Source organism: Corvus moneduloides, chromosome 9 (assembly GCF_009650955.1).
Source record: "Corvus moneduloides isolate bCorMon1 chromosome 9, bCorMon1.pri, whole genome shotgun sequence".
Taxonomy (NCBI): domain Eukaryota; kingdom Metazoa; phylum Chordata; class Aves; order Passeriformes; family Corvidae; genus Corvus; species Corvus moneduloides.
In genome coordinates this window covers 9,355,654-9,380,856 of record NC_045484.1, presented here as the reverse complement: position 1 = coordinate 9,380,856, position 25,203 = coordinate 9,355,654, and the positions used below count along the sequence as shown (strand labels likewise).

Here is a 25,203-nt window from a genome sequence, read left to right as displayed (position 1 = left end):
TGCGACATTTCTGCAGAGGAACAAAAAGAAATGGGGGAACTTCAAAACCTCTCATGAAATAGTTATTTTCTGCTTTGCTATGCTATCCACTAAACTTGTCCTTCTTCATTTGGAAAGCATGGATTGCTCTGCAACTGGGGATTGAACTGGACCTGGCATGGCTTCACGCTGGAGGAGCATGGTATTCACCCTGGTAGCTGTGACTACGGCTCTTCCCTGTGCATTAGTCCAGGCTCAGGAGGCTAATGTGGACACTCAGCACAAATAATTGTGCATGTGCAGAACAGCAAAGCTGTGGTCAGCTTGTTGCATTAGCACATGTTTGGTTTTAGTATATGTGAAGGGATGCCAAATCAAGTGCTGTGAATGTACCTCCAGGGCCAGAAAAAGGATCCTGGTGCTGGGCTGTAAGACAGCCCCATGTAACACTCCTGTTAGTGAAGGGAAGAAAAGTTTTTCCTCCCCAAAAGCTAGATGTTAGGGAAGAAACTGCTGGAGCTGTATTTCTTCTGAAAGTACTGGGAGCTCAAAACCTCAGAGGTGGTGGCTCTGGTCATGAGGATTGCCTCTGGCTCAGGTGAGTGGGGAAAACTCATCTGGAGCTGGTTTCTGTGATGGAGGAAATGGGGCCACCTTCCTTTTAGGCTTAACTTCCACTCTGTTCACTTCAATGCAATGTTCCAGCATTAGTGTGCTGGGCAGCCGGGTAGGCATGTGAGCACAGATTTTATGTGCATTGAATATGTACAGAACAGAGCAACAGCAGCTGCAGCGAGCAATGCCAGAGCCCAGGCCACCAAGCAGCGACCCAGAGCATCTGCTCAGTGCCTCCCCTGAGCACCAGTGCTGTGCTGTAGCAGCTCCCTGGTACTGGGAACAAATGGCCCTTTTCATTGACTGAGGGGCTGATGCTTCCAGAAAGCCCTGTGTGGCCTGGGGGAGACTGCAGTGACCCGGCACAGGTCTGAAAGGGAGTGTTTGTGCCAGTGTCTGATCCCTCTCCTTAGTGTGTTCCTGCTTGCTTGCAAGCAGATGCTCTCCCTGTGCTTGCACATCCTGCTTGGGAAAATAATTCAGTGTCTGTGTGGTGAAAGCAAAGGTCTGAGAGCACTGAAATGAGAATGAAGGCTGCAGCACCTCCTCAAAGTAAGCATGCCAAATGGACTCTTAATCCCTAAAATAACTGGTTTAGTAGAACACAAAATGAAGTGCTCCTTAAACAGAAGTTCAACTGTTGCATCAGGAAAATTATCATTTAAATGTTTTCTAAAGGAATGTCCATCTACTGGGCCTTTTCTCTTGAGCCTGCACTTCCCAGTAGCTGAGTTACGGTCCCTTCTAGCTGCCCTGGAAAACTCTCCCTCACCTCAGAGGTGGAGTTGCTGGAGTGGCCACTGGCCAGAGGTGATCCTGCTCTTCCTCCTCTGCCAGCTCTGGAAATTGCCTCACCATCTGTGGGGCTTGTCCAGACCACTGAATTGGCAAAAAACTACCTCAGGGAGCTTTTTAAAGGTTCTTCCAGATGAGCATGTTCATTTACTACTGGGAAAGGTGTAATTTCCCTGTCCCTTGGCACTGTTTTGTCTGACCAGGATGTGGGTGCCAGCACAAGCTGCATGGGCAACAGAGAATATACAAAGACTCATCAAAAGGCATCCTTTTTCCAGACTAAGGTGGGACTCCTTACTGAAGCAGTCCATAAGGATGGTGGACTGTAATATATGTGTTGGTGTAATAAAAATGCTTGAGAATGAAAGATGAAGTCCTGGCATCATTAAAATCAGTGGAAAAATGTGCTGAATGTCATTAAGGTCTTTCACCATAAAAAGTCAGGGTGTCCATTAACCCACCAGGCTGTTCATACCTTGAACTCTTATGAATTAACAGCAATTTTCTGGTGCAGGTTTTTATTTTGTTTTCTGGTAACTTAGAGAAATACCAACCTCCATATACCTACTCCATAGGTCGATGCTTCCCCCTCACCTTTCCCTTTGAACTTATGAGAAAGAAAATGTTGCAATCAGTTTTCTCTGGCCCATAACAAAAGTGGTCTCAGCCAGGAACACTTTAAAAGTGAAAAATCAAGACTTAAAGAGTAATATTAAGAGCATGTAGTTACCAAATGATGCAGACATCTGCATCTGCGTCTTAATCATTATAAACCCTGGTGCTCTTGCAAGCCAACACTTCTTTTCCCAAAGTCAGAAGAGAGCTTGTCCCGTGTTTTCCTGTTAGACCATGGGATAAGATATGCTTATCCATGTGAAGTTTAGGTTTGCCCTTGTTGCAGCTTGAGGCCATGTAGAAAATGTGGTCTTTCTGGTTTTTTGAGCTTAAAAAGCTAAAGCTGCACTCTTTCAGCTGGAGTGCTGTAGAACCAAAGGCACTCTAGTTTCAGCTTCATGGAGCCTGTGGTGACAATGCAAATGCAAAAACCTTTTGCAGGATTTGAAATGTAGATTATATTGGTATTATATAGGACATTGGGGACATAGGAGTCATTTGGCATTGACTTCATACTGGCATATTTATATTCACGTTTTTCTATTTATGATCGTTTAGGAATAGGATCAGGAAATGGATATTGAAACATTACTTGCCAAAAGCAAAGAAGACTGAAACAGATGACGTGATCTTTAGAGTAATTTTGTACAATTGGGGAAAGAGAGGAGTAAAGGAGAAAACCAGTTTACATGTCAGTTCTGAGAACTTCAGAATAGAAAGGCCAGAAACTACAGTGAGAAATGATCTAAAACAGTCAGCAGCATTGCTTTATTGTGAGAAATGATGATGATAAACTTGGCTAAAGAGACAGTGAGAAATGTTGTGGTGTAAAAGATCACAGCCCAGAGTTACCAGGTTCACTGGACTGAAATCAGAACTGAAACTGGATGCCAGCAGAATCAGACACTTTGGCTCCACAGAAGAAAACTGGGCAAGAATAAAGATTTTTTCATCCAAATGCCATGGCTCCAGTCCCTGACTCTGAAAAAAACATGCAGAAGAGCTTGGTTATTGTTTTCCCTGAAGATGTCTTGTACAACTTGATAAAGCACAATAAAGTGCATTTACATATTAGGGTGTTTAGAATAGAGCAAAGCACTAGGCTAAAGATAGGAGCACAGGCTGTAGGTTTGGAGTGACCTCTTCAGTTGCTGTTTCCTGCCCTGACCCAGGAAGCTGCACTGTCATTATCCTTTCATAATCCACTTCTCTGAAAAGAAACCTTATTTCCTCTTTAAATCTCCATGAAGATTACTTTTTTTAGCCCAGTTCCTTGAGCTCTTGCTATTATAACTTAAGCTAAAAACTTTTGGTAGCAGCAACTTCAAGAATAGTTGGGAAAGTGGGATCAGCTGCCCTGCCAGCCTTGGTTTTTCTAAGCTAGATGAACCACTTGCTTCTTTCTACCAGAAATCTTGTCTGGCATGACACTCTCTTGTTTCCTCTATTCTATGTTGGCTTTACCGGTTTGTATCAGCTTCTGTGCTTACTCCTAAAATTATCTTGGAACTGGTTATCACATGGCTACTTCTGAAGTCTTTTCCCTACAGTTTTCCTCACTTACCAGTTCCAGGTAGTTTTAGCTAATTTTGTTTAAGAAAATCCCAAGACTATTGTTAGTATTCTGGATGACTTCAGGAAAGTTTTTCACCTAGTTTCCCTTCCTTAAGATTTGCTCTTATGAAATGAAAATCATAATTAGAGACCAACATTTGTTTCTTTTTCCATTTAACTAAACTTAAGCAAGTTATGATAACTGTTGCATGTGCAACTCTCTTATATCCTGTTTTCTAAAAGTCTAATATAACCTTGTTTGTTGGTTTAATAATTATTTCATAAAGAAATCTGCCAGCTGCTATGTTCAGGAATAACTTTGTCACATCTTTGAGAACACTCATTCACATAAGCCAAATTAAGATTTCTCCTCATAGAATTCTTGTTAATGTTCAGCTTTCTAGTATGAGAGTGGATTTAAATAGTAGGTTATTGAAGTGATCTTAGCAGAACCTCTTCTCATGCTTCTTCCACATTTTGAAAAGCTTTAATCTTTAACTACGCTGTCCTTGCTTATTTCATTATAGTTTATTACATCATTGATAAATAGTTCTACCTCCCTGTAATCGGTTCTTTACACACCTTTTTTTTCTTAATGTTAGCTGCAGGCACCTGTACTGGGGTTAGGGTGAGGTTCCCTTGGTTTTGAGTGTCTGTATAATGTCTTCAGTCAAACATTGGCAAATATCTCTTCATTTTTCTGCTCAAATTTCTTGTATTACACAAGACGGTAAGGGCAGGCATCCATTTTCAACTACATTGAAGTTTTACATCTAAATTTGGATATTTAACATCTATTGAGCAGTTAGAGCAGATTGCCACAGATCCAGGACTTCATGTGCTCGTGTGTATGTGCATTGACTCACTGAGTGCAGAGTGCTTATGTGTGTGCAGGAGCTTAGCTCTGCAAGTGAAGTGGTTACATCAGGCCTCCAGCCCGCTATCATCTCAGGTGCCCGTAAAATGAGCAAATATTTATGTGATAATTAACTATTTTACAATAGCTATTTTACTGACTTTGTTGAAAAGCTCAGTAAACAACTAAGAGATTGCAAAAGGATGGTTTGTTCCCTGAGATCTATTGAACTGGAAGAAACTGTTTTTTAGAAATAAGCAACTGACCAAGATAGTGTTTGATCTGAAATACTGGGGCAGCAATGTCATTGCTGTGGTCTGAGGTTGCAAATATCTTGCTCGGTGCTATGCAATAGGTTATTTAATCTTCCAGGTTTTGGTTCTCTGCCCAGGAGATAGAGAGCCACATTTAGCTTTCTCATGATGGTAGCTCGTTGGGATTAATTTCTGTAGGCTGCTGAATCTGGCAGATGAGGATCTTCATAAATCAGACAATCTAGATGTAAATTGCAATCTGGACTCCTCCTCTGGGACTCCTTTGGAAGGCAAATACATTGAGACATTTTCTCTTGGATTATTGTACAGCAAAACTGCTGTAGAAATACTAAGGAGTTTAACTTTTTTTAGCATTTTCAGTATGTCCTGTCTCTTACAGAGCCTATTATTCCTGGTAAGATGATCAGAAAGTTGTGTTTTGAAGTGTGGACTGTTTGTTCCTCACCACAGTTGTCCAGGGCTCATCCCGGCTTGCTCATGTGATTGTGTGCCCAGAGGCCAGCTGCAGTTTCAAAGTGGATTTGCTGTGCAGCAGTAGAAATCTCTTGGAAAATAGGTAATCTGATATATTAGTTTATATCAAACCATGAGGACTATTATTCGTGCTGTTCCTGGTCTTCATCATCGTGGCTGTCAGCCTGATATCCTTTCTAATCAGCTGGGTAGACAGGGTTTAAAGCCTCAGGCATATATATGAAGCGGAGAAAGGAGCAGCACTCCAAGGCTGCCTGGCAAAAGTAGTCTTCTCTGTCGATGGGGAGGAAAGGAGAAGGACAAGAGGTCACATTGAGGGGTTTTTATTTTGTGGTGGGGTTGGGGGGGGGGAGGTGTTGATTTTCTTTTCTGAGGGGGAGGGAGGGGCAGAAAGGCAGTGGTGTAGCCTTTGCCTGCTTTGGTTAGGCTTAAGAAAGCACTGCAAACCTGTAACGTACCTCTGTGTCCTAAACTGTGATAGCAAACTGAGATAGCCCTAAACCTGACCCTGTCACCCAGGTCCATTTCTTAGAAATGCTTTTAACAAGTGTGACTAAATGGAGCCAATCTCTTGATGAGCTAAGCTAGTGGATTCTTTTTTATCATATTTTGCTAACTACAAAATCTGCCAGTCACCCCAAAAGCAGATGAAATGCTTTGGAAGAGAGAAAAATATATGTCAGGTTATAAAGGTAAGATTTAAAATATGTAGCTATCTCGATAAATGGGAATACTGGAAATACTCCTGAAAATACTTATGCATATACTTAACCTTAAGCATACCATAATTCTATTAACTTCAGTGGGACTATATATATTTCTAAAGTGAACCACCTGTGTGTTTGAGAAGACAAAGCCATTAAGCTTCTCTGCATGCAGAATTTGATCCTGAGACTAAGACTTTGTGTATCATGCTGTAAATTTACCCTGAAGCTTGCCATAAAGTCAGTGCTTTTAAAGAGTATATTTGAAGAGCTCCAGTAGAGTCTCAAGGCAGTTATAATAGTGTGTATTTGATTTACAGCATGCCATTGAATTAGAAGGGTATTTGAAAGAGGATTTATGTTAAAATAATGCAGACAGTGATTTAGAGCATGGATTGTGGCCATAAGTATGGGCAAAACAGAAGAGTTTATTGCAGCAAACAGCTCATTGCCTTCTGCGGAAAAAAACCTGAAGTAGAAAATTTGGAGATTGTCATCTTGGCTGAGTATATCTGTTAACTAAAAATACTGGTCAACACACGGCTTTTCAAAGTACAGAGGACTTTCAACAACATTCTGTGTAACCAGCACTGGATAGAATTATCAATGAGCTGGAACAGTGATTTGGAAAGGAGAACCATGGAATCAATAAACCAGCTGGGACAACGAATCCAAGAAATATACATTTCTTGGAAAATGACAAAGCATTCTGGCAATAAGCACTACAAAGGAAAGTCGATCTGAGAATTTTGCCAAATTCTTCAAGAATACTGAGATGGCTCCTGAATAGACACATGCATTGACCTGATTAGTAAACATTTGGGTTTTATACAAAAATGTAGAAACGAAATCTTAAAATAATAATTTCAAATCTTTTTTATAACTCTCTCGACTGCTCTCAGTATTGTTTTCCTAATTTCTTACTGGAAATTTAAAATGCAAGGCCAAAACATCAGCTGGCATAAATTACCTGACTTTTGTGAAGATGGGCTGATATTAATGATATGGGGCTTAATCTGTTGCCTTGAACATGTCTCTTCCCTGCCTTTAATCACAGTCTGTTATTTTGGATTTAAGTGGATTTTAAGACACATGAGGCTGCTTTGAAAAATGAAAACTTATTTTCAACATAACTTTGAACTTTACATACATTTGTAAAGCGAAAGCTGTGAAAACCCCCTTGGCATGGACTTGCACTGGGAGACAGGCAGAGACCACAGTGACTCATTTGGTAACAAAGTGCATCTGAGTGAGCACAAAACGCTTCCTGTTGCTGCACGAAGGAGCACTCGGCTGTGCCGGAAGGTGCGACGGGCGGAAACGGTGGGACTTGTAGAACTTTTTGGCTTGGATTGCTCTCTATAATTCTGTTACCAACAGCTGATTAGAGGGTTGCCAAACTTGAATTCTCAGATTCTCAGGTTCTGGGTTTTTTTTTTTTAATGCTAACACTTGGAAAACAAAGCAGTAATGATCCTCTGTGGGAACTTGGGCTGCAGTTCCCTGCTGAGAGAATCTGGTCAGGCTGCTTCGCCCATGAAAAAGATCATATTCATTCTTATGAAGTCCCTGTGTAAAACATTCCTGGATTCACTGGGAGAGGCAGCACTGCTTTCTGTACCAGCAGCCTTATGGGTGAAGTTCCTCCCCAGGACTGTGAGGATGCAGTGGATAAAAACTGATACGGGACAAATGCCGAGGACAGAAAGGTCTATGCAGTGAAATGATGCATGAAATATTAAGAGGGCGGTGTTTGGCAGCTTCATTAGGAGGCCAGGGGAAGCATTCTGCACACCAAGAAAGGGTGAAGGCAACTGTGTCTTGGAAACTTGACAAAGAGATCTTTGTGTTCTCCTCTCTTGTTTGGTTTAACATCGTCACACTCCTCTCTCTTCCTGGAAAATGCTCTCAGCCACAGCAGAGGACCCTGTGTTTCTGTTTGGGTGGATGTGCAGGTCTCCCTGCATCCCCTACCCCTGACACACTGAATCAGTCTCCTGCTGGATCCACATGGATTCACACAAACTATGGGAGTGGACAGAGGGAGCCCTCCTGCTCTTTTTTCAGGCAGGCTGTATATTCAGCCAGACATTTCAAGATCAATTATTCTCAAATTTGAGTTTAGATACAAGCTAGTGAATGAAAGAATTTGAAAATTGAACGACTTTTTTTCTTTAATAGGAAAACACAACTTTATCCCAGTGCTCAAGGGATGATGTGTTCCTCAGTCCAACATGGAGAGAGTTGATGGCAAGGGTACAGATGATGGAGCTCATAAATAAGTGGCAGCAGAGCTGCTCAGTGCTGGAAATTGAAGAAAATTAACTCCCTGCAAAAAGAAGGAAATTGACAACATAGGAATGTGGAAGGAAAGAGCAGGCCAAAGTAAATTATTTTGATAATATTTGGGAAAATACGTCAGAATAGACAATGTTGAACTGAATGTAGCCAGATCAAGATTCCTCTTTTGGACGTGAACATTTCAAAATCATTTAGTAATACAAACTTCTTACCCCAAAGGTGGTTGCAGAGAATATTAAGAAAATGTTCTTTGAAGCATAATATGCTAATTAACATTCTCAATGTACTTTATTAACATTATAGACAGAAAAAAAAATTATAAATTATAGCTATTTTATAGACACAGATGAATAGGCAGTAAATCTAAAGAGCTAAGGACAGAGAAAACCATTTTTAAGGTAAATGAATCATAATGCATTGAAGATATTTTTCTACTTCTGCTGAAGCAGAAGTAGGAAACGGCATGGCTGCTGCTTGTCACAGAAAAGCATCCTGTTTCATATGGAAACAAGAAAGTGCAACTTCTTTTGTCATAGGCCTTTAAGAAATTTTCCACCACTAGTACTCATCCTTTAGGCCCCTTTGCCTCTTTCTCGGGCACCTGTTGGCTCCTTTATGGTTCTGCATGAGTAAATCCCCTGTGTTAGATGGAGAAGACAGCAAAGGAAGCAAGGCAGCACAATGACCTTGCAGGTCACAGGCCAACCAGTGCTTGTCCCAGTTGTTTAGGATCCTATTTGCCTTGCGACCCAGCTGCAGGACAGATGTTTTCAATACAGCTTCTTCTAAAGCTCTGAGAAGACTGTAGATTTCAATTTTATGATATCAAGAAAAGTATTCTCTCTTGGCAGACATTTTCATGGCCTGCTTCTAGAAATGCTTTCTCTTAGATGCTTAACTGTGAGCAGTCACCAGGAAACAGGGATCCCTTGCTTGTCTGTAGTTAATGCACCTGGGTTTAGTGCTTGGTTTTAAACTGCAGGGTGAGTTTAGTGAAAGAGTAGCTATAGAAGCAGAACTGTCATACTTCAGTAGTTATTTTGAGTGTTACAGATCTCCTGTGTAGCTGGATACAGCAGATGGACTGGAGGGATGCTGGTTTGTTGCTTGCATTAAAAGTGGTTTGCACTGATTCTTCTGTTGCAGGGAGTGAAAGCCTGCAGGGTTTTGGTTTGGGAAGTGCAGTGAGGAACGAGTCCAAAAAAAATAGGTAAGACAAATATCTTTACTGGAAGTGGATGACTGTTCCTGTGCCATATAACTGTGTGATGAAAGATTTACTTTGTGGGTAATGCCCAGATTTGTTGAAAATACTGGTTGACTTCCTAAGCAGGCCAGAAATCATCTTACAATAAAACACAATATTTTATGACTTCTCTGGGTTACTGCTGTTACAAGTTGATTACTGCATGATGAGAAATTTAAATTTTTCAGTGATAACATTTAACAGAGGCAGTCTCAGGAAAACAGCAGAGGCAATCGCAAGCATTTGGGTAAGCGCATGGGCACTGCAGTTAGACTATTTCAAGAATCCCTGACTGTATCCATCATAAAAACAACCTCTATGATGTGAGAAGATTGATAACACTCTCTACTGTATGTAATTTTCATTCAGTCTGTAGATAACAAAACTGAAAAAGAGTTGCATCACATCACAATCACAGTATATCATGTCTCCAGGCTAAACTAGAAGTCTTCTAAGGAGGTCCTTCAGTTCAAACCAAGTTTTATTTATTTAACCAATGCCTGGAAGTACCCTACAGTTTTACTGTGGAAAGGAGTTCATTCTTTCCCTGGTTTTTTTTAAGTGTACTGAATGATTGATTATACCTAATTGTCATCCCAAGTTTATACATTGAAGAAAGAAATTCCTTTTGCAAGAGTCTGACAGTATTTTGTAACACATTTGAGGAACTCTCATATGGATTACATCTCCTGAGTCTGCTGGTGCCTGACATATGTTCTGTGAAAGAGAAAAATGATGTATTGTTCTGTAAAACTATTCCCCGTGTCTTCCCACTTGCCAAACTTACTACACATTATGTGAGGGGAAAAAAATGTCCAAAATGTTTCAGGAAAAGTGGAACAAACAATTGCAGTTGATTGTGACAGCAATTAATATACTTGTAAGTGTAAATGCTGGTATCAGGAATATTCTTTAAGCTCTCTGAAATGCTTTCATTTGGCATATTTCAGATTGTCTGGTTTGTACCCTGTGGAACAGGCCCAGCCCTGTTTATACATATAAATTGAGTGTTATTAGGCAATACTAGGTGTGATGAGCAAACCATGAATGACAGATAACTGCTTTCACGATGCTTTTTGAAATGCACATTAATGATGCTTTGCCATAGAAGCCTGTATACAAAATACCACATTTGACAGTTGGCATTAAAGAAACTTAGGAGATAATAGAGCAGAAAGAACATGTCCTTGGACTACTTTATAGAGTGCAATTACATTTTAATGTGTGAAAGGTCCTTAAATGAGGAATTTTAGTTTTGTTTTCTCAGGAGATTGCAAGAGAAATAAAAAATTGGTCCTTGAAAATGAGGATTTCAAGACTACTGTATTCCAATATAGTCCATCAGATCTCATGTGCTACTTCTGATGCTGTTTGGATAGAAACATGAAGAGATTAACTACTTCAAGAAGTGGTGGTGATAAGGATGTAGTGAACTTCTCCTTCTTTAGGGTCAACACCAAATCCAGGACCTAAGGTGATGCCCTCTTGCTTGGTGTCTTGAGCTCTTAGGCTCAGTCCCATTGTGTCCATCCACGTTGTCTGGCTGACTGCAGCTCACCACAGCTCTAAGCTGCACGTCCCACGCACGCTGTAGTGTGCATGATGAGGTTTCCCTTTGGTATCACCTGTATTTGCAGGGATATTTGGAGTCTACACATGTTGTGTGCATGAAGATGAATTTTTGTTTAGTCCTGTTTTAAGTGCTCCTTTATCCCAGGCTCCGGCATTCATAGAGAATTTCAAATGCCCTGTCTACTAGAATGGTGACAGGACCATGCACAACCGATCCAGGAGGTTTCTGAAGTGTATTGAGGACATTTTGCTGTGGCAGGTGATGAATGAACTGATTGCTGGGCCTGTTACACACAAAGAAGGAAGAACTGGTTGAGAAAGTGAAGGTCAAGGGCAGTCTTGGCTGCAATGACCGTGAGACTTGGCAAATCCCCACGTGAGACAGACTTGGAGGAATAAGGGGCCCAGGAGAGCAAGTCAGTCTTCAAGGACGACCTCCTTAGGGCATAAGACTAGTCCACTGCACTAAATGGAAATTAAAGCAAAGGTAACACTTGGTTACTTGTGTTACACTTGTAACACTTGTACTTGGGTACACTTGTGGTGGGTGGAGAGGGGAGTCCTGACCCTGCTGAGATGCCCATAGGGAGCACACTGAAGGAGAAAGCGGAGATGGCAGCCCAGGAGGTATTCAGAGACACTTCTTGAGAACACAGAGGAAGAACTGCAAAATCCAAAGCTCAAGCTGAGTTGAAATTAGCAAATGATGTAAAGGGTATAAAGGGGCTTCTTGTGCTTATATGCCTGGAAAGAGTTGCCAGTGTCAGCCTGGGTCCAGTGACCACACAGAAAGTCTGTTGTGGTGAGGCAGGTTCAAGGTCAAGCCAGGAAATCAAGCCAGCAGGTCAGGATCAGGGAGGTAGGAGACTGGGCACTGACACAGCTGCAGCACAGCTGCAGTGTCGCTCAGGCAGAGGCCAAGTGCAAGAGCCTCAGCTTGAAAGCAGCTCCCAAGGGATGGAGAGGCAGGCAGGCCCTTGCTGAGGTTGTCTCTAGCTTTATTCCCAACAAACAGCTCAGATCAGCAAAAAGGCTGACCTTGAACTGAGTTAAATAAACTCCTGAACCAACTAAAATCCTGGCAGCAGGAGTTGAATCAGGGCTCTGATGCACTACAGGCTGGGGATTTGCTGTCCAGAAATCAGTATTGCAGAATAAAACCTGGGAGACCTGGTGGACAAGGAGCTGACTGTGAGTCAGCAACATGCTGTTGTAGCAAAAGGGAGGCTGACAGCACTCCAGGCTCTGTGAGCAGAAGGCCAGGCAGCCTCTGAAGGGGAGGCATTAGTCCCTCTGTTTGTTTACTCGCCCCGTTTCAGGCTCCCCATCACAAGAAAATGAAACACTAATGCAGGGCCAGTGGAGGGCCGCCAAGATACTGTTTGGCTGGAGATTCTGAGGGAGGAGGAGCAGCTGGAGAGCTGTGCTCGTTCAGCCCTGAGGAGAGGTAGCTTCAGGGAGAGCCTTCCTGGTGTATGCAGCTACCGAGGGGGGTGAGGAGAAGATGAAGCCCAACTCTTCCCAGAGGTGGGCAGAGGCAGTAAAGGTGTGTGGAAACATGAGGAATGTTGACTTGATACAGTCATTTTCTTTTTTGCTGTGGGGGCAGTCGAACACTGGAGCGAGCAGGATGCCCAGGGAGGCTGCAGTATCCCCCACCCTTGGAAGTGCTCAGAACCAACCTGCATGAGGCCCCGAGCAGCCTGCTCTGAGCAGGAACCAGAGGGGAGGGGACCATCCCACAAGTGGGATTTCACATGGCAGCAAGGTACTTTGGTGTGGTGTTACAATGCAAGTCCAAGGACAGAGGTTTGTTCTTCGCAACACTTCTAATTCTCAGGAACACGTACACATTATTCTGCTGCAACATCTGTTAATAATAGAGTACGAAGCAACACGACTTTCTAATGGAACTGTTGAGAAGAGCAACAGATGGAAAATTTTGTGCAAAATAAGTCATATCAGTATGATTTAATTTTTGTGTTTGCCTGGGACTCTGACAACAAAACGGCCCCATTCTGTGGCAGCATTACAGCAACCCTTGAGAACTGCTACAAGCCCTGTTCCCTTCACCACCAGTGAGGAGCAAAGCCCTGAAATAAAACAGTGAGGTGGCTCCACAGGCTTGCTGCTGTCATCTTTCTGAACTTTCTCAGGTGCAACCTCTCAAATGCCAAACAGTATGATGTCCTACCACTCTTTGCTCTTAAACTGAATCTACAGCTCTAGTGGTTAGGGTGGGCAGCGGGACTAACTCCAGTAAATAAAGCCATCAGCTGTGTTAATGCAGTAGGGCTGTACCGTCCCAAGGATAGCCCACTGGCCTTACTTTTCTGGAGCTGTCACTTCCTTCTTCTGATCTTATTTTACCCAGATATTAAACTCAAGAATTTCTTCAGTAAGCATACTAATAAATATGGCAGTTTATTGTATTAGTTAATTACTGGGTACACTCACATCTGTTGTGCTTAGAACCTCCCCACCTGCTTTGTGTCTTTCTGATGCAGTGGCGAGTCAAAAATGGCAAATGCATACAGGGAGCTTAACCCATCTGCCTGAAGTATTTGTAGCTATTTAGCACAATGGCAACTGGGTCTGTTGTTGTCAAACCTCTGAATAAAGAAAGCTGCAGAAGATGTATTTGATATTTTGGTGATTTACCTGTGATCCAGTTGCATAACCAAGTGTTAAAACAAACAGCAGTATAGGAAGTCTTCCTTAAAAACTTTCCATACACCTACATTAGGATTCATACACTACACAGGGATATAGTTTTTCCTTTATAGAAAAAAACATTAATTCATTTTGTTAGAGGGGAATTTACTTATTCCTAGGAAGAAAGGTTGGCATTGCTGAATTACCTTATGGAATTAGTTATGAGCAAAGCACCCTCAACAAAACATAAGGACAAATTGCTGGCCAAAGAAGCTGGCACTGGGGGCTCCCCATTATGTCAACCACAACATTAGAACAGGGTTAGGGATATTCTGCAGGATCTTTTCAGAGGGGAAACCATAGAGAGATTTTTAATCTTTTAATGCAAGTAAATACAAAAATATACCCTCTCTATTGGTTATTTGTAAATTATATACCGTTTGTAGAGCTGAGAGACTGGCTTTTTTAATAACTAATTTTCATATAAAACATCTGTTAGTATGCTAGTGTATACAGAGGGCCTTAATCTATGGTAAGTAAATAGCTGGGACCTCTTCTTTTAATATTTAGTATTCCTTGATTTACTGTTTGAAATTTTTTGGTAGACACAGCAGACAGTTTCTAAAGCAGCCTATAGATATTTTAACACATCTTCATTTTAATAAAGTTCTGTTCCTAATTTTATGTATATTTGACCTTACCACAATAAGTCCACATTCAGAAGATTACAACGGTATGAAATTTTTATGTCTGATAACAAAACCCAGTTTCGTACTGCTTTGAATAGAACTTTTTAAAAAAGCTCCGCTGTAGTTTTAATGAGTACCAGATTCATCAGGTAGCCTGCAACCTGCAGCATTTAAAATATACATTTGAGAAGTATGAGGAGTATATTCTTGCCTAAAGAGAAGAATTGAATTTATTCAGCAAGAAAGCATTCAATCTGGTAAGAAACTTTTACTTGCAAATGACCAGAATGAGTGATTTCGTTCTCCTGAATCCATGCATATTGAAAGATGCTGCCTGACCCTGCTGCTTCACTAAGAAAATCCTTCCTTAAGCAAACTATCTGCTGGGCTGAAAAAATCTCCACAATAATTACTAAGTGTGGGAAAGAATTGGGTATATTCCCTTAATGTTGCCATCAATGTTTCTTGAAACTTTCTCGGAGATTTTTTTTTCTATGCAAAGAAGAGAAGAGTTTCTTTCTTTTTTCTGTCTTTTGTTTCTTTGAAGTTCCTAACAGGGAAGCTGGCTGCAAGGTGTCTGACTCTCATCTAAACTGGAGCTGGGCAAAGACCACCCCTTGTTTTCAAACGCTCCTATGAATAATCAGCATCCACTGGAAAGCACTCGATATTTGCTGGCTGAAGGCTGGATTTGGGCAGCAGACCTGAAAGGTGGCTTATTCTACTGTTAGATTGTGCCAGCTGTCACATCTGAATAAATTAGAAATCCACCCAAATTTTCTAAATTGTCTATGAATTGAAGTTAATATGCATAGAAACATTACTCATGTTTAATTTCTAAACTAATTTACATCTAAACAACTGATAAGGCATCCAGACTGCATAGGTAAAAGCAAATGTCTGGTTAAACCTTACAAAGGCTTGTAAATATTTACTAAATGCATACTTCACATCTTCTGTAGATTATTATGCTAATCTATCTAACAAACAAAAGGTATTGTGGATCAGACTGCAAAGATTTGCAAATACTGACAGTAAATCAAATGCTGAGCTAATACAGCCATATCATAAACATTTAACTTTTCGAGTGTCTTATCTCTCAAAGCTCTGTAGTTTGTAGTTATGTTCATAAAAGTTCCCCCATCTCCTTTGTTCAGCTTGTAATTAAAGCTGACCTGATAAGAAGACCTGCTTTCTCACTCTTGTTGGGAGGACACAGTGATTAGAAAACCAGGGAATTCTCACTTCTGTCCAAGCAATGATCTCTGCCCAGGAGTCCACTGATTAATTAATGACTATGTTTACCTGGGTGTGTGAGTTTGGGCAGATGAGCCTTTGCACATAGCCTGGCTGCAAGGACAATGACAGCTGTTGGAATGCAGCATCCCTGAACCTTAACAATAACATAGCACAAGCTTCACACAAAAGTCCTTACGCAGCCATGGAGAGATGCCACTTTTGGTCATGTCCACCTTAAATCATCATCTGTTCTAAAGCAAGAAAACTTAAGCTCTTTACAGTGCACTTTTGAAATATAACATTGAAAGGTTAAAAAAGATGTTTGTATGATCACGCAAGGAGTCAATAAAAATGTGGCATACTTGTAGACATGTATATTCTATATATATGTATTTAGTTAATAAACTTGACAGGCTTCTTGAAAGAGACCTATTTCAAATCTTCAAAGAGACTATGTTTAAAGAATCTGAATGATGAAATCATATAATGCAGGTATGTGGGGTTTTTTTAAGTACAGTATTTTGTCTTTAAGTATTGTCTCATGACAATATTATGGCTAAGAAGTTTAATGGGGATATCGATGTTTATGAATTTGGTGGTTTGGAAAACTTTGCATAGGGGAGATGACATAGTCACTCATTTACAACTTGGGATGGGTGTGTGTAAGATTCAAACAAGGTGATAGAAAACCCAAACCTCCAACCCCATTAAAATGAGGCTGAGAGCAAACTCTCATTCTAAGAGATGCTTTCCAAGTCTGTGAGCTGCTTATGTTGTCAGGAGATGTACTGATAGCTGCTGAGGTAACATAAACCTACTGTAAATTATTTGAGGGAACAAGGACTAAAACAGACCCAAGTACACTCAGGGGTGAGTGAAGAAGGAGTTCTTGGTACAAGGTATAAACTGCTGATCATATCAAAGTATTCTAAAACATATTTATTATAGCCATAGAGTGGGAAACTTCATTGTTTTCGATTTTGCCATTTTTGACAAACACACTGGTGTTCCCAGGAGAAAACATCTCTTTCAGCAAGCTCTGCTAACAATGTTCTGAAGGAAATCCCTTTATGGGTTTCAGCAGCACTTAAGAGGAAGATCACTTTATTAGTAGCATGACTATTAAAAGATTTTTACCTGGCTAGTGAGGAATTCTGTCATACTTAAGGTTCATTAATTGACAATATGTGTGCTCCAGCTTATGGTGATGATGAAGGTTTTCTACCTCTCAAAGCCTTGCTGGAGTTATTTGGGTGGGAGATTTAGACCTGTACAGAGTTGGATTCAGTCAGTGATCCCTAAACCCCATTATTTCTCTGGGTGGCATTTGTTTGTAGGGTAAATTCTGTTTCCTGTGCTCCCTGTGAATCTCGCTCCACAAAACCTGGGTGCTTACAGTTTGCATTAGGATTCAAATTCCCCCATGCTAACTACTGAACAGAGTAATTTTTGTCCTCAGAGGTTTTGTGCTTTTGCCTTCCCTCTGTCCCTTTTATATTTTCTCTGCCAAAAGAAAATCACTGCATGTGTGAATGTAGTGGTATCAACTTAAAAAAAGTAATTGGTTTCTCGTGGAACTTCTCTTCCTTGCTCCACTGTTTCTGAGTGACATGATGTGTGGCCATTTTTGTCTGTTTCTCATCTCCCCTTTGGAGATCTTAACCCTGCTTTGCACCACTTTTATAGACCCAAACCCACATGGTTTTGATATGGCAGAGAATGGTGGATTGCTAACAGAAAGGATGTGGATGCTTGTTTTGGCATTTTGTTTGGCGTTTTTCATCTACATCTCCTGTTGTTTCCATATTGAGCTTGGTTGTAAACTGGAAAGTATGCTCTGTGTTTTGTTATGTTGATAACAAATCTCATGAGTTTTGGGAATCTCATGAGGTTTCCTAAGGCCAAGTGCAAGGTGCTGCTGGAGTGAGTCCAGAAGGGGCCCCCCAGCTGATCAGAGGGATGGAGTACCTCTCCTATGAGCAAGGGCTGGGAGAATTGGGTTTGTCCAGCCTGGAGAAGGCTGACCTAATTGCAGCCTTCCAGTACCTGAAGGGAGCCTACAAGAAACATGGAGAGGGACATTTTACAAGAGCATGTAGTGACAGGGCAAGGGGGAATGGCCTCAAAATGAAAGACAGTAGGTTTAGGTTAGGTGTTAGGAAGAAATTTTTTGTTGTGAGGGTGCTGAGGCACTGGAACAGGTTGCCCAGAGAAGCTGTGGAGCCCCATCCCTGGAAGTGATCAAGGCCAGGTTGGATGAGGCTCTGAGTAACCTGGTTTAGTGGGAGATGTCCCTGCCCATGGCAGGGGACTTGGAACTAGATGATCTTTAAAGTCTCTTCCAACCCAGGCCATTCTATAATCCTTGAGATGGAGCTGCCCTGATGGCACTTCCATTCTTCTCTTCTCTGATTCAGACGGAGGGTTATTTTGGATATTTTTTGGATATTTTGTCATCCAGCCTCTTATTCCAAAGCATTAATAAATTTGGGAGAAAATTAAGGCTTGCAGGTCCAATTCAGTTAACATGAGACCTCTTTTACTCCCAGCATGTAAGAGCTGAATTGTGTAAGTATCTGTATCAGCTTTAAAGCTCCTTTACATTATTAGACTGCTACAAAGATGACTTAATGAATATTCACCACCGGTAAACTACAACAAAAGATTGAGTAGGAATCTTCATCTCTAAGTTACCTGTTTTTCAGTTGCTCCTATCTACAAAACAAATGTTCATCTCCCCCACCTCCAGCAAATCCTCTTATATCAGTTCCTATGCTAATCTTTTAGATATAATTTAGGTCAAGGTCAGCCATTTTCATGATATGCAAAACATAAAGAAAAAAGGCTTTGTGTCTTCTGGATTACATGTAGAACAGCTCACTCTGAGAAGTCCAAGTATCATTTGCTTCATGGTTCTAATTTGGAGAGAAAAACCAAAGAGCAAAAAAAAGTAAACTAGAGTCACAGCTTCAGAATATACTAAATTAATCAATTTTCTGCATATCTGTGAGGTTTTGCTTTCAGTTTTTCCTTCTTCCTCTAACCCTCTTCCAAGTAAAGGCTGAAACCAAGGCAGTAGCAAGAGGTGGTTTTGAACACCAACACCTTTCCTAAAACATCATCCTTCATTAAAAGCTGCTGCGGTTGCAAAACAGTCTTGAAAACATGAAGTAAGTGTAACCTGGGCAGAGATGTCTGCTTAAGCTTTCACAGAGTCTGAAATAATAGCTCTGAGAGATGTGAGCCTCATCCCAACAGGGCGTTCTCTCATATGCCTTCTATTTTAAACTTGAACTTTCTCTACTCTTCTGCTCTTCCAGGCAGGCGAGGTTTAGTCACTGTGTGCAGTCAATTCACCCCAGTGACAAGGTATGTATTTACTTTGGGAAAGAAACCCTACCTCTTTTTTCTCCAATTATGATAAAATGAAATCTAAGGGACCCAATGGTCCTATCTGCCAAGACAGACCCCAGTCCAAGAGTGGCTGGAATTGCATGGTAGATCAGCTTGACAGGCCACCACTGTCTGCAAAAGTGGCAAGCATCAGCAGCTCAAGAGAAGAGAGACTCTTCTAACTCACATTAGACTTATAAAATATTTCCTGTAATTCAAAATACAGATTTACTGAAATCCTGAAACATGGCTTTTTTTTTTTCTTTTTTGCTTTCTTGTACACCTCAAATGGAAATCTTCCACAAGTAAAATGTCTCAATATTTGGATAATCATCTGATCCAAGTTCAATCTTGTTAAAGTATTGGCCACTTTTTGCAGAAAAGACTTTCAAATTCTGTGTGCTTTACAGTAGGTCTGGGGGCAGAGATGGAGGGCAGAAGGGAGGCAGACAGGCAGATGTACGGAACAACTGTGATTGTGTCCCATGTCCTTCTCCATGTGCTCTTTCTACTGTACCCAGCATTAAAAGGTGCTGCTGGAGCCCTTTTGGCTCTGTAAAATCCCTGAGTGCTGGATGCCTTGCTCTTCCCATCCCCTTGCTAGAGCAGACATGGGCATTGCTCCCCTCTCTCCTGGCTCTTTAGTCCAGACTGATCCCACCAGAGAAGTTCAATTTAACAGTGAGTGGATTAACGCTGCCTGCTGTGAGGGCCTCTCATGGTATACAAAAATTCACATTTAATGTTTTTTTCTAAAAAATCCCTGAGCTATATGAAGTGTGTAGTTATGTGTTAAGGATACAAAGCCCCAAGCAATTTCATTTACTTCAGTGGGAGTTGCAAATACTGGCTGCTAAAACACAGCCAAAAATTACTGCAGAATGTGGACTGGGAAAGTAAGTACTTGAAACCCAAGAAAATCCCCAAGCTAAGGTTGCTGCTGCAACATTCAGTTCTTTTTGTTGCGCATCTACATGTTTCATTATTAGTTAATCTGCGTCCTGTGAGATGTGTAGGATGTGCAATGAAGCCAAACCAATATTGGTTTGGAGGAGTTAATATTTGTAATTTCCTGACTTTTGAATATTTGATTTTTCAGCCCCAGTAATGCACTAATGCTATTTTTATGTGTTTAATATATAATTGGCTTGAATCTTTTTCATCTTTTCAACTGTTGATACGATGATTAGTTTCTGTAGGAAGAGTGAAAAGACTGACGTTTTTTCTTTGGCCCAGTACCACAGAATCTATTTTATGCACTTTTTCATTGCAGTGTTACTATGTTGGTGAGGGAAACTTGGTGTAGGTGGGAATTTGGCGGCTCAGTGCCTCTCAGATGAATGAGACTTGGAAGCCTCTCAAGGACGGTGCTATTTCTATTTCCTTTCCAAACTCGCGGGAAGCACTCGAAGACTTAAAGCTTTTTATGTGTGTTTACAGGACGGTGGGTTTGCTCCAGCCGGTCCCTGCTGCACCAGCTCTTGAGCACTTGGGGATAGTGTTTGTTTAGCACTCGATAAAAACAAAAGCTAAGCAGATTACCGCAGGTTAAATTAACATTTATGACCTTTAGTACGAAAAGCTCCATTCTCCTGCTGTGCACGAAGAACGTAAAAGGGCTGTTACGATGTGTCAGTGCACACAGCAGCCGGACTCATCCTCTGAGCTGCTGTAGCAGAGGCTGAAGGTGCCCCTGAGGTGACACATGACGGTCCCTGTGCGCTGCCCTGCCCCACCTGCGGGGCTCGGGCAGGGCCCGCAGCGCCCCGGGCCCCGCGCACCTGCCGCGGAGGGCACGGGCTGCCCGCCCGCCCCCGCCGGCCTCAGGTGACACCGGCCCCGGCGGCTCCCCGGGCCGCCGCGGAGCTTCCTGGTTCCCAGAAGGTGCCGGAGCGGCTGCAACAGGAACTGAGAGACAGGGGAGGAGGCGGTGCCGCCGCTCCGCCGCAGTCGCGGCCCGAGCCGGGGGAGCGGAGCGGAGCAGCCATGGGCCGCCGCCCGCCGCGGCGCTGAGCCGCCCCCGCCGCCCAGCGCTCCGCGGCCGGCGCTGCCCCTTCGCCCCTGCCGGGCGGGGCGCTTGTCCCTGGGGGCGCCGGGGCCGCCGCCGGGGGCCCGCGATGTGACCATGGACAGCAGGTTCAAGTGAGTGCTGCGTGCGCGGGGCCGCGGCGGGGCTGTCGGGCGCGGCGGGCCGGGCCGAGCCGAGCCCCCGCGGCGAGCAGGCCCCGCGGCAGCCCCGGTCCGCCGGGCCCGGCGTGCGGCGGGCGGGGACGGGAGGAGCGGGAGCCCACCCGGCGGGAGCGTGCGAGGGGCCGGGCGCGTCCGCCGCGGCCGCTGAGTGACAGCGGGAAGGGCGGGCTGGAGGCGGCGGGGCCGAAGCCGGGGCGAGGCGGGACCCGCGGCGCGGGGGGAGCGCCGGCGCCCCCCGACCCGATCCGCGGCGGCGGCGGGGAGGAGGAGGAGGAGGAGGAGGAGGAGGCGGTGGCGGCGGCGGCGGCGGCTGCAGCTCTGCCGGCCGCTCCCCAGCCTCCGGCCCCCGCGGCGGCCCCGGCATCGCCGTCCGCAGCGGCGCGGGGGACGCCGCGGGGGCCGCGCAGAGGCCCCGGCGCCGGTCGGGCTGTGCCCGGTGAACGGGGGCCGTGCGGGGGTGGCAGCGCAGTCCCGAGGCCGCCAGGCCCAGCAGAGCTGCCCGCAGTGCCCCTGGCCGCCGCGGGCCGAGGTTGTTACAGGCATCCCTTCAGGAGATCACTGCATTGTCAGGGTTGGGAGGGAGCTCTGCAGATCATCCCATCCACTCGCCTTGCCAAGGCAGGGTCATGTAGAGCAGGTGACACAGGAACGCTTCCAGGTGGGTTTGGAACGTCTCCAGGAGAAGACTCCACGACCTTCCTGGGCAGCCTGTTCCAGTGCTCTGCCACCCTCAGTGTAAAGAAGTTCTTCCTCGTGTTCAGGTGAAACTCCTTGTGTCTTAGCTTATGGACATGGTGGTTGCAGACCACCGTTTTGCCATTACAGCATGGCAGGTGCCGAGGAGGTTTTTTGAGTGTTTGGGAGCGCTGCCGTCCAGGCTGCCCTCCGGCAGCGGCCGCCTGCTCTCGTGCCATTGAAAGTGACAAGATGTTACACATGGGTTTCGGCAATTGACAAACAGCTCCGTGTCCATACGTGCTCAATGAGCAGGCTGGCACCGCGGAGCTGGCAGCGAAACGAGAGACGAGAGACGGGCTCACAATTCTCAGATTAGTTTGACACATTTTTGACACTTCTAAGCGTAGTGGGATGTGAAGAATAAACTTAGAAGCATTTTCCTGCAAAAGCAGTTTTGGAGTACTACGGTGAAAGACAGAAGGCAGTATTACTTCAAAGAGCTTTTTTTTCATGAGTATAATTCAGCTAGGAGTTGAGTTAGAAGCACTCATTTGGTGTTTGTAGCACTTGAACTGATTCACATTAGAACCCCAACCTGAGAGTATAAAACCAACGCCTAAACTAGAAAAGTGTCATGGGGAGATGTCATTTCTTTAAATGAAGGATTTTTGTGGTTCAGTTTTCTAGGTGACTCAACCAAGCACAGCCTTTTCAGTTTCATTCTGAACCTGCTCACCAGCCAGAGGAACAATGGGCAGTACAACACCAGAGGAAATCTCCAATGTCCTGGATGTAGGCTGTTATAACTCAGACCAGAATTTCATCTCCTACACACATGATCAGTAGATACAGGATTTCCCCAACAAAATGCTTTAAAATGCATTAAAGGAAGGAGTGTGATATAGGCAGGTTATGTCTTCATAATTTGAATTAGACTATAATTGCATATCTCAGTTGATGATGGTGCTGAGGTCAGTGAAAGCATGTACTGATTCAATTAATTTGTGACAGCTGAGTTTTTCCCTAGCTCAGCCTTTGGATTTCATTCAAAACTTTATTTAAAGAAACAACGTTTTATTTTGCTGTATGCTTTATGTGAAGCATTCTAGAAACCTGGAAGCAAATCTTGGATTTTTTTTTTTTTTTTTCAATGCTTAAATCTCCAGCTGACTTCAGTGGGAGTGTTACAGAAGACGGGAGTTCAAGTGTGAGCCTTTTATGTGGTTAAATAGATAATTGATATGGGTGCGGTTATACCACTTGTTTTTAATATAAATAGCAGTGTGCTCGGTAGGCAGAGAGGGGTGGATGCTATGGTAATGGCGTTTAGAACTGTTTCAATAAATATGCAGTTTGGGATTAGGTTGAGTGTTAATTGCTATTGGCACATGCAGTTTGTTATTATCATCAGGTGGAAGAGGCGCCGGCCGGCCGTCGCACACAGCTGCCCTTGATGGCTGCTGCAGATAGGGAGGCTTCGTCCTCCTGGCCAGCTCAGGCTTGTGTCCTTCCCTAGTTAGTGCTCTCACGTTGGCTCTCACAGTGAATCATGCCTGAGGTTCAGCCTTTGAATCCCAGCTGGCGATCAATATCTGGTGAAAGAGGGAGCCAAATGATTCTCGGCCTTGGGGTTTAAAATGGAAGTGTAATGATGGGCTGTTCCTATTCAGTAGAAATAAGACATAACTTTAGAAAAGGCTGCCTGTGACTCCATTAATGTTGCAGATTGATTGATTGACAAGGAGTGTAGTAGGTATTTTTTCTCAGCTGTTAGGTGGGGTGTGATGGAGTGACTTAAAAGCTATTTGATGTATAAGGCAGTGACAATATCACGTAAATAAATCACACAGTTTAGTTTGTTTATCTTTCTTAGTCCTTTCTTCAGGCTGTATAGGGAAATGTGACTTCTTGGTTCTTCCTTAGGACTAATCGGAGTACTAATTTTGTTTTAATTATACTTTAATTTTATTTTATTGTACAAAAAGGATGGAAAGGATGTAACAGTGGAAATAAGATCTGAAACATGTATATGATTAATTGGTTGTGTTTGTTTCTTCTAGGGAAAATCCAGAACGTACCTTTGATTTGGTACTGAAAGTAAAATGCCAAGCTTCAGAAAATGAAGGTAATACACTGTGCCTATGATATTTGCATAGAAAAATGACAGCTGGAAAAAAATACTTGGCATCCCAATCTAGTGTTATTTTATACTTTGAATTGCTTTTGGACTGAGATTGTGTTAGAATGTGCCTATGATTATTTTATTGCTTTTAAAAATCTATTACTTTGTAGTTGTTGGGGGGTTTTGTTATGTTTTTATTTTAGCTGTTGTAAAAATATTTTTGTTCTGCATGATATATTTGCAAAACTTGGACTTGAAGTGTATTTTCTGCTCATAAAATGTTGATTCTGTGTGGGGTTTCATTTTAGAAGAATAGTTGACTTCTGTCTATCAGGGGAATGTTAATTTTGATCAGTGTGGTAAACTAAGTTATTTTCTGAACAACAATAGGGAGAGACTTTCTTTGTAGCTCATGTTTGGTGGCTGTCTTGGTTTGCTACACCATACAAACAGCAGTGAGAGCTGGCTTGAGCTTGTATCAGCCATCGCTTTCACATCTCTGTAAACACGAGGTAAAAGAGATGTAGTACTGCAAGAGTTGTCTGGGAGAGGCTTTTTTTCCTCTTGGATAAAAAGAAGATGGGATTTCCAGTACTGAAATCAAAGTGACCTCTAGAAAGTCCGCTGGGGGAACTCGGTTCATGTTCTCATCCGAGGTTGTTGGCCTTACAAAAGCAAAGGAAGAGGAGGAGTCTTGGTGGTGTTGTGTTGTAGTCCTGTTAGTCTGTGACAGCTGTGTCTTAATCACAACTGTAAAAACAATAAACTACATCTTAAAATAGACTATATTTCTTATCCTACTGTGCTAATGGATACTGTTTCCAGAGTTTACTACTCTAACAAGTAAGAGGCCTGTAGAAGTTTATAGCCCCAAACTAGCCCCAAACTATTCCTTTTATTTTTTTTTTTTTAATTTCAGACAGCATTTCTGTCAGTGTTAGTCATGGGAATGTGCTTAATGTGTTTGGAAAAAAACCTATTTTTTTTTCAAGCCAAACAATTGTAGTTCTTCAGGTCTTTTAATTATTTTTGTCACCAGCCAGCACCCTTCAGTTCATCGCCTGCTTTTTTGATTTGCTGTTGGTATTGTTATAGTTTGGCAAATCAGGTGGACTTTCCTAACTCTGATCGTTGTTGTGGCTTGTATCACATGGCACTGTTTGCCTTCTTTTCTCTCCCTTTTGCAGTTTTTGCCTCAGTGATTTCATAGATAATGTCTGGGAGCCCTGCTTAGCTACTTGACTTTGGATC

The 25,203-nt window shown here is 42.9% G+C and overlaps 1 protein-coding gene across 5 annotated transcripts in view; it reads left to right on the top strand.

The window, feature by feature from the left end:
- Positions 1-9,232: 9,232 nt before the first annotated feature.
- Positions 9,233-25,203, top strand: part of DENND1B (DENN domain containing 1B) — a 165,544-nt gene continuing 149,573 nt past the window's right edge. For 3 of the 5 annotated variants that reach the window (XM_032117239.1, XM_032117237.1, XM_032117236.1), the window contains exons 1-2: positions 9,233-9,378; positions 23,891-23,955. In XM_032117239.1, coding sequence (XP_031973130.1) covers positions 9,248-9,378; positions 23,891-23,955 — 196 coding nt within the window. In that variant the 5' untranslated portion in view covers positions 9,233-9,247. Of the gene's footprint in view, positions 9,379-20,996; positions 21,105-23,890; positions 23,956-25,203 lie in introns of those variants that run through there. The other 2 variants (XM_032117241.1, XM_032117238.1) reach the window with 1 other exon arrangement.